Source organism: Oncorhynchus mykiss, chromosome 3 (genome assembly GCF_057628025.1).
Source record: "Oncorhynchus mykiss isolate SJ-2025 chromosome 3, ASM5762802v1, whole genome shotgun sequence".
NCBI classification, from domain to species: Eukaryota; Metazoa; Chordata; class Actinopteri; order Salmoniformes; family Salmonidae; genus Oncorhynchus; species Oncorhynchus mykiss.
Window position 1 is genome coordinate 9,101,557 of NC_143024.1, and position 9,329 is coordinate 9,110,885.

At 41.5% G+C, this 9,329-nt stretch overlaps 1 protein-coding gene across 1 annotated transcript in view; it reads right to left on the reverse strand.

Annotated features, from left to right (window-relative positions):
- Window positions 1-8,328, reverse strand: part of LOC110520706 (tumor necrosis factor receptor superfamily member 11B) — a 43,067-nt gene extending 34,739 nt beyond the window's left edge. The window contains exon 1 of the mRNA XM_036935421.2: window positions 8,119-8,328. Within this exon, the coding sequence (XP_036791316.2) occupies window positions 8,119-8,166 (48 nt within the window). The 5' untranslated portion in view covers window positions 8,167-8,328. The remainder of the gene's footprint in view (window positions 1-8,118) is intronic.
- Between the last annotated feature and the right edge of the window lie 1,001 nt (window positions 8,329-9,329).

The following is a 9,329-nucleotide window of genomic DNA, read 5'->3' on the forward strand; positions in this document are numbered from 1 at the left end:
CCTTACAGTGAAATGCTGAATACAACAGGTGTTGTAGACCTCACAGTGAAATGCTGAATACAACAGGTGTAGTAGACCTTACAGTGAAATGCTGAATACAACAGGTGTAGTAGACCTTACAGTGAAATGCTGAATACAACAGGTGTAGTAGACCTTACAGTGAAATGCTGAATACAACAGGTGTAGTAGACCTTACAGTGAAATGCTGAATACAACAGGTGTTGTAGACCTCACAGTGAAATGCTGAATACAACAGGTGTAGTAGACCTTACAGTGAAATGCTGAATACAACAGGTGTAGTAGACCTTACAGTGAAATGCTGAATACAACAGGTGTAGTAGACCTCACAGTGAAATGCTGAATACAACAGGTGTAGTAGACCTTACAGTGAAATGCTGAATACAACAGATGTAGTAGACCTTACAGTGAAATACTGAATACAACAGGTGTAGTAGACCTTACAGTGAAATGCTGAATACAACAGGTGTTGTAGACCTTACAGTGAAATGCTGAATACAACAGGTGTTGTAGACCTCACAGTGAAATGCTGAATACAACAGGTGTAGTAGACCTTACAGTGAAATGCTGAATACAACAGGTGTAGTAGACCTTACAGTGAAATGCTGAATACAACAGATGTAGTAGACCTTACAGTGAAATACTGAATACAACAGGTGTTGTAGACCTTACAGTGAAATGCTGAATACAACAGGTGTAGGTAGACCTTACAGTGAAATGCTGACTGACAAGCCCTTAACCAACAATGCAGTTTAAAAAATAAATAAATAAATAAAAATAAGAATAAGTAATAAAAGTCACAAATCAACATTTGGGTCAATAAAGTCCACCAACTAACTTTTAGAAACCTGTAACAGTACACGCAAGTAGCCAAGTATTAAAGCAAAACAGTAGCAGCGATAACAGAGATTCATACAGTATGTGTAACCATGGCAGAGTATGTCATTGATCTCCATATCATTTAGTCCCAGGCTGTGTTCCACTGTCTCTGATTTATGCAGCGTTACAACTAACAGATTATAATTTATGAGCGGGAGGCCGTAGCAAGAGTTTGGCACGGTCAAGTGGCTATTTGTTAATGATTAACTAAAGATAATATAAACATTTCTGATGAATCAGAAATGATTGAAACTGAGTCTTTCTTCATCAGAAATGTTTATATTATCTTTAGTTAATCATTAACAAATAGCCACTTGACCGTGCCAAACTCTTGCTACGGCCTCCCGCTCATAAATTATAATCTGTTAGTTGTAACGCTGCATAAATCAGAGACAGTGGAACACAGCCTGGGACTAAATGTACAGTGCCTTGCGAAAGTATTCGGCCCCCTTGAACTTTGCGACCTTTTGCCACATTTCAGGCTTCAAACATAAAGATATAAAACTGTATTTTTTTGTGAACAATCAACAACAAGTGGGACACAATCATGAAGTGGAACGACATTTATTGGATATTTCAAACTTTTTTAACAAATCAAAAACTGAAAAATTGGGCGTGCAAAATTATTCAGCCCCGATAAGTTAATACTTTGTAGCGACACCTTTTGCTGCGATTACAGCTGTAAGTCGCTTGGGGTATGTCTCTATCAGTTTTGCACATCGAGAGACTGACATTTTTTCCCATTCCTCCTTGCAAAACAGCTCGAGCTCAGTGAGGTTGGATGGAGAGCATTTGTGAACAGCAGTTTTCAGTTCTTTCCACAGATTCTCGATTGGATTCAGGTCTGGACTTTGACTTGGCCATTCTAACACCTGGATATGTTTATTTTTGAACCATTCCATTGTAGATTTTGCTTTATGTTTTGGATCATTGTCTTGTTGGAAGACAACTCTCCGTCCCAGTCTCAGGTCTTTTGCAGACTCCATCAGGTTTTCTTCCAGAATGGTCCTGTATTTGGCTCCATCCATCTTCCCATCAATTTGAACCATCTTCCCTGTCCCTGCTGAAGAAAAGCAGGCCCAAACCATGATGCTGCCACCACCATGTTTGACAGTGGGGATGGTGTGTTCAGCTGTGTTGCTTTTACGCCAAACATAACGTTTTGCATTGTTGCCAAAAAGTTCAATTTTGGTTTCATCTGGCCAGAGCACCTTCTTCCACATGTTTGGTGTGTCTCCCAGGTGGCTTGTGGCAAACTTTAAACAACACTTTTTATGGATATCTTTAAGAAATGGCTTTCTTCTTGACACTCTTCCATAAAGGCCAGATTTGTGCAATATACAACTGATTGTTGTCCTATGGACAGAGTCTCCCACCTCAGTTGTAGATCTCTGCAGTTCATCCAGAGTGATCATGGGCCTCTTGGCTGCATCTCTGATCAGTCTTCTCCTTGTATGAGCTGAAAGTTTAGAGGGACGGCCAGGTCTTGGTAGATTTGCAGTGGTCTGATACTCCTTCCATTTCAATATTATCGCTTGCACAGTGCTCCTTGGGATGTTTAAAGCTTGGGAAATCTTTTTGTATCCAAATCCGGCTTTAAACTTCTTCACAACAGTATCTCGGACCTGCCTGGTGTGTTCCTTGTTCTTCATGATGCTCTCTGCGCTTTTAACGGTCCTCTGAGACTATCACAGTGCAGGTGCATTTATACGGAGACTTGATTACACACAGGTGGATTGTATTTATCATCATTAGTCATTTAGGTCAACATTGGATCATTCAGAGATACTCACTGAACTTCTGGAGAGAGTTTGCTGCACTGAAAGTAAAGGGGCTGAATAATTTTGCACGCCCAATTTTTCAGTTTTTGATTTGTTAAAAAAGTTTGAAATATCTAATAAATGTCGTTCCACTTCATGATTGTGTCCCACTTGTTGTTGATTCTTCACAAAAAAATACAGTTTTATATCTTTATGTTTGAAGCCTGAAATGTGGCAAAAGGTCGCAAAGTTCAAGGGGGCCGAATACTTTCGCAAGGCACTGTATATTCTGTTTGTTTTTAAGGATTCTTTCAATAGACATTTCCACCAACTTCCGAGTCATTTTGGAGGATGTTTAGACATACCACCTAACTCACCTGAGAACCAGGGTGAATCCCTAAACGGAAACGTGTTCCTGTAGTAATTTAGATGGCATCAGTCATGCTGTTTCCACACTACGTGACAACAACTTAAAGAGTAGAGAAAAGGATAGAGACACTGTCTCTCAGTGTTTCAATGTTATTAGAGTAGAGAAAAGGATAGAGACACTGTCTCTCAGTGTTTCAATGTTATTAGAGTAGAGAAAAGGATAGAGACACTGTCTCTCAGTGATTCCATGTTATTAGAGTAGAGAAAAGGATAGAGACACTGTCTCTCAGTGTTTCAATGTTATTAGAGTAGAGAAAAGGATAGAGACACTGTCTCTCAGTGTTTCCATGTTATTAGAGTAGAGAAAAGGATAGAGACACTGTCTCTCAGTGTTTCCATGTTATTAGAGTAGAGAAAAGGATAGAGACACTGTCTCTCAGTGTTTCAATGTTATTAGAGTAGAGAAAAGGATAGAGACACTGTCTCTCAGTGATTCCATGTTATTAGAGTAGAGAAAAGGATAGAGACACTGTCTCTCAGTGATTCCATGTTATTAGAGTAGAGAAAAGGATAGAGACACTGTATCTCAGTGATTCCATGTTATTAGAGTAGAGAAAAGGATAGAGACACTGTCTCTCAGTGATTCCATGTTATTAGAGTAGAGAAAAGGATAGAGACACTGTCTCTCAGTGTTTCAATGTTATTAGAGTAGAGAAAGGGATAGAGACACTGTCTCTCAGTGTTTCAATGTTATTAGAGTAGAGAAAAGGATAGAGACACTGTCTCTCAGTGTTTCCATGTTATTAGAGTAGAGAAAATGATAGAGACACTGTCTCTCAGTGTTTCCATGTTATTAGAGTAGAGAAAAGGATAGAGACACTGTCTCTCAGTGATTCCATGTTATTAGAGTAGAGAAAAGGATAGAGACACTGTCTCTCAGTGTTACAATGTTATTAGAGTAGAGAAAGGGATAGAGACACTGTCTCTCAGTGTTTCAATGTTATTAGAGTAGAGAAAAGGATAGAGACACTGTCTCTCAGTGTTTCAATGTTATTAGAGTAGAGAAAAGGATAGAGACACTGTCTCTCAGTGATTCCATGTTATTAGAGTAGAGAAAAGGATAGAGACACTGTCTCTCAGTGTTTCAATGTTATTAGAGTAGAGAAAAGGATAGAGACACTGTCTCTCAGTGTTTCAATGTTATTAGAGTAGAGAAAAGGATAGAGACACTGTCTCTCAGTGTTTCAATGTTATTAGAGTAGAGAAAATGATAGAGACACTGTCTCTCAGTGATTCCATGTTATTAGAGTAGAGAAAAGGATAGAGACACTGTCTCTCAGTGATTCCATGTTATTAGAGTAGAGAAAAGGATAGAGACACTGTCTCTCAGTGTTCCCATGTTAGTAGAGTAGAGAAAAGGATAGAGACACTGTCTCTCAGTGATTCCATGTTATTAGAGTAGAGAAAAGGATAGAGACACTGTCTCTCAGTGATTCCATGTTAGTAGAGTAGAGAAAAGGATAGAGACACTGTCTCTCAGTGTTTCAATGTTATTAGAGTAGAGAAAAGGATAGAGACACTGTCTCTCAGTGTTTCAATGTTATTAGAGTAGAGAAAAGGATAGAGACACTGTCTCTCAGTGATTCCATGTTATTAGAGTAGAGAAAAGGATAGAGACACTGTCTCTCAGTGATTCCATGTTATTAGAGTAGAGAAAAGGATAGAGACACTGTCTCTCAGTGATTCCATGTTTAGTAGAGTAGAGAAAAGGATAGAGACACTGTCTCTCAGTGTTTCAATGTTATTAGAGTAGAGAAAAGGATAGAGACACTGTCTCTCAGTGATTCCATGTTATTAGAGTAGAGAAAAGGATAGAGACACTGTCTCTCAGTGTTTCCATGTTAGTAGAGTAGAGAAAAGGATAGAGACACTGTCTCTCAGTGTTTCCATGTTATTAGAGTAGAGAAAGGGATAGAGACACTGTCTCTCAGTGATTCCATGTTAGTAGAGTAGAGAAAAGGATAGAGACACTGTCTCTCAGTGTTTCAATGTTATCAGAGTAGAGAAAAGGATAGAGACACTGTCGCTCAGTGTTTCCATGTTATTAGAGTAGAGAAAAGGATAGAGACACTGTCTCTCAGTGATTCCATGTTAGTAGAGTAGATAAAAGGATAGAGACACTGTCTCTCAGTGATTCCATGTTAGTAGAGTAGAGAAAAGGATAGAGACACTGTCTCTCAGTGTTTCCATGTTAGTAGAGTAGAGAAAAGGATAGAGACACTGTCTCTCAGTGATTCCATGTTAGTAGAGTAGAGAAAAGGATAGAGACACTGTCTCTCAGTGATTCCATGTTATTAGAGTAGAGAAAAGGATAGAGACACTGTCTCTCAGTGTTCCCATGTTAGTAGAGTAGAGAAAAGGATAGAGACACTGTCTCTCAGTGTTCCCATGTTAGTAGAGTAGACCGGTATGACAGAAACACTACTGACTGCATCACTACTACTGTTGATGTAAAAGAGGAAGTTACTGTAGTCTCTGTAAAGAAGCTTCCCTTCAGGATTATGTGTTCCTTTCTTAATAAACATTAGGTGGTGTGTGTGTGTGTGTGTGTGTGTGTGTCTGTGTGTAAAGCCTCAGTATTTGACAACAAAAAAAAAGATTTGTGTTTATTCTGCAGGGCGTTATAGGGTGACCTTTTGACACATTTCTCTCTGTCTCTCTGTCACCTCGTGAACGGCTCATTTTGGGGAAGTTGTCTGTAACAGACGCCACCGAGTGCAGACGCCACCGAGTGCAGACACCACCGGGGGCAGAGCATAAAGATAAAGAGTTAAAAGATAACAAGCCACATGTAGAACAATCCACATAGAAGAATAGCTCCCTGGCTCTGCTTTCAAATTAATATCACCTGCATTCATTTACACAGAAGGCAATTGTAGCCTATCATATCAGACACAATGTGTATCTGTGTTTCAATCATTTAACACACACACACACACACACACACGACATAAAGAGTTCAATGAAAATAGAATACGTTTATTTTCATACAAGTTCTCTACTGGTGTTTTTATCTGATACAGATCTCAACATGGACATATGCAAACCCCTTTATGAGGCCCAGATAGGAAGGACACCATGCAAAACACATCAAAGGAAACAACTGTGCTTTCTGTACCAAAACAGAGAGGTGAGAACTAACACTACCACCAGTGTAATATCCTATAGCATTATTATGGCACATCATCGCCTGACTACTAACACACCGGTGGGTCAGAAGCAGGCACTGTTAGGACAAATTCTCACAGCAGTCACTCACTATCTATGGAATCTTGATTCACTTCACATTGGTCCTACAGGAAATAAAAACATAACCTACATCTCAATTCCATTAGCCTAGTGGGGCGGCAGGTAACCTAGCGGTTAGAGTGTAGGGACGGCAGGGAACCTAGTGGTTAGAGTGGAGGGACGGCAGGTAACCTAGTGGTTAGAGTGTAGGGACAGGCAGGTAGCCTAGTGGTTAGAGTGTAGGGATGGCAGGTAGCCTTGTGGTTAGAGTGTAGGGACAGGCAGGTAGCCTAGTGGTTAGAGTGTAGGGACGGCAGGTAGCCTAGTGGTTAGAGTGTAGGGACGGCAGGTAGCCTAGTGGTTAGAGTGGAGGGACGGCAGGTAGCCTAGTGGTTAGAGTGTAGGGACGGCAGGTAGCCTAGTGGTTAGAGTGGAGGGGCGGCAGGTAGCCTAGTGGTTAGAGTGGAGGGATGGCAGGTAGCCTAGTGGTTAGAGTGTAGGGACGGCAGGTAGCCTAGTGGTTAGAGTGTAGGGACGGCAGGTAGCCTAGTGGTTAGAGTGGAGGGGCGGCAGGTAGCCTAGTGGTTAGAGTGTAGGGGCGGCAGGTAGCCTAGTGGTTAGAGTGTAGGGACGGCAGGTAGCCTAGTGGTTAGAGTGTAGGGACGGCAGGTAGCCTAGTGGTTAGAGTGTAGGGGCGGCAGGTAGCCTAGTGGTTAGAGTGTAGGGACGGCAGGTAGCCTAGTGGTTAGAGTGGAGGGGCGGCAGGTAGCCTAGTGGTTAGAGTGTAGGGGCGGCAGGTAGCCTAGTGGTTAGAGTGTAGGGACGGCAGGTAGCCTAGTGGTTAGAGTGGAGGGACGGCAGGTAGACTAGTGGTTAGAGTGGAGGGATGGCAGGTAGCCTAGTGGTTAGAGTGTAGGGACGGCAGGTAGCCTAGTGGTTAGAGCGTTGGGCCAGGAACCGAAAGGTTGCAATATTGAATCCCCGAGCTGAGAAGGTAAAAGTCGTTCTGCCCCCAAAAACAAGGCAGTTTACTCACAGTTCCTAGGCCGTCATTGAAAATAAGAATTTGTTCTTAACTGACTTGCCTAGTTAAAAAAAAAAAAAAAAATGTAAATAGAAAATGGACTTATTGTCACGTTTCATGCATGTCGCACAAATAAAAATGAATACTGATGCAGTTCATGGTTCCTTTTTAGGATTGGTTTAGGAAAATTACACATGGAATGTGTAGGGGTGGGAACCATCTCTAACCAACAAGTTATGCAAATTCAGCCTGAAACAAATTGAGTCATGACGGAGAGAGTTGAAAATACAATACACACCTATGTCAGGAGAGTCATGTGGTCGAGAAATATTGCAGCATGTTGGTGTTTAGGCTCTATGAAGCCGGTACTATTTATAACAGTCATTGACGCATAAACATTATCGACTTAGTTTACATTAAAATATGAAATATGTAAAATACCTTTGATCAAAACTTTCGTCCATACAACGAGGTTTCAAAACAATCACAGTTAGAAACGTCTAATTTCTACTAATATTAGACTCCCCTTCACCAAAGACAAAGAGCTACAATTTCTATAATCAAAGATGATTTAAACACAGAATAGACCTACCTCTACCTGTGCTGCGTTTTGATGAAGGAGCGCGTCGCATCGAATATAACCGGGATGTATCGTTCATCTGCACACTGTTCTAATCTCACAATTCACTCGTTGGAATAATCTATTCAATCGTTAGAATGAGCCCCTTCGCCAAACATAGTCCACGGAGAATATAAACAACGTGAAGGTAAAATACTCACCACGTGTAATTTCATTGCTGGCTGTGGTCTCATAATGTTAGCGCTCATCTCCGTCTCCTCTGTAGTAGAAATCCGTTAGGACGAGACGAGGCTGTTTCCATACTTATACTTAGGAAGTGTGCCCACCCACTTTGGTGGCATTACGACTAGCGGGCTTCTTCGCTTTGCCTTCTTACAGCATTTCTCCTTAAAATAAATGCATACTTGCTATGATTGCGTCATCACTTACGTAGACTATAGAGGCAGTTTGTTTTACTCCACCTATGGTTTAGCACTGGAAATAAAATGAATATTTACAATTTGATGTATAATGCCGTTAACTCATATGAACAATAGCCTTTTAAGTTATTTAAAAAAATAGTTATTAAAATAATGAAATGAACAAAGGAGGGCATTGATCATTCTTGCCTAATGCCTATACTGCCAAATGTTTAGGTTGTTATTGTCTCCTTCCTGGATGGGGACGACGAGGTATTGGTTCAAAGAGAGGTTGGGTGATGAGGTATTGGTCCAGAGAGAGGTTAGGTGACCAGGTATTGGTTCAGAGAGAGGTTGGGTGATGAGGTATTGATCCAGAGAGAGATTGGGTGATCTGGTATTGGTCCAGAGAGAGGTTGGGTGATGAGGTATTGATCCAGAGAGAGGTTGGGTGATGAGGTATTGATCCAGAGAGAGGTTGGGTGACGAGGTATTGGTTCAGAGAGAGGTTGGGTGATGAGGTATTGGTCCAGAGAGAGGTTGGGTGACCAGGTATTGGTTCAGAGAGAGGTTGGGTGACCAGGTATTGGTTCAGAGAGAGGTTGGGTGATGAGGTATTGGTCCAGAGAGAGGTTGGGTGATCAGGTATTGGTTCAGAGAGAGGTTGGGTGATCAGGTATTGGTTCAGAGAGAGGTTAGGTGATGAGGTATTGGTTCAGAGAGAGGTTGGGTGACCAGGTATTGGTTCAGAGAGAGGTTGGGTGACCAGGTATTGGTTCAGAGAGAGGTTGGGTGACCAGGTATTGGTTCAGAGAGAGGTTGGGTGATCAGGTATTGGTTCAGAGAGAGGTTGGGTGATGAGGTATTGGTTCAGAGAGAGGTTGGGTGACCAGGTATTGGTTCAGAGAGAGGTTAGGTGACCAGGTATTGGTTCAGAGAGAGGTTGGGTGATGAGGTATTGGTCCAGAGAGAGGTTGGGTGACCAGGTATTAGTTCAGAGAGAGGTTGGGTGA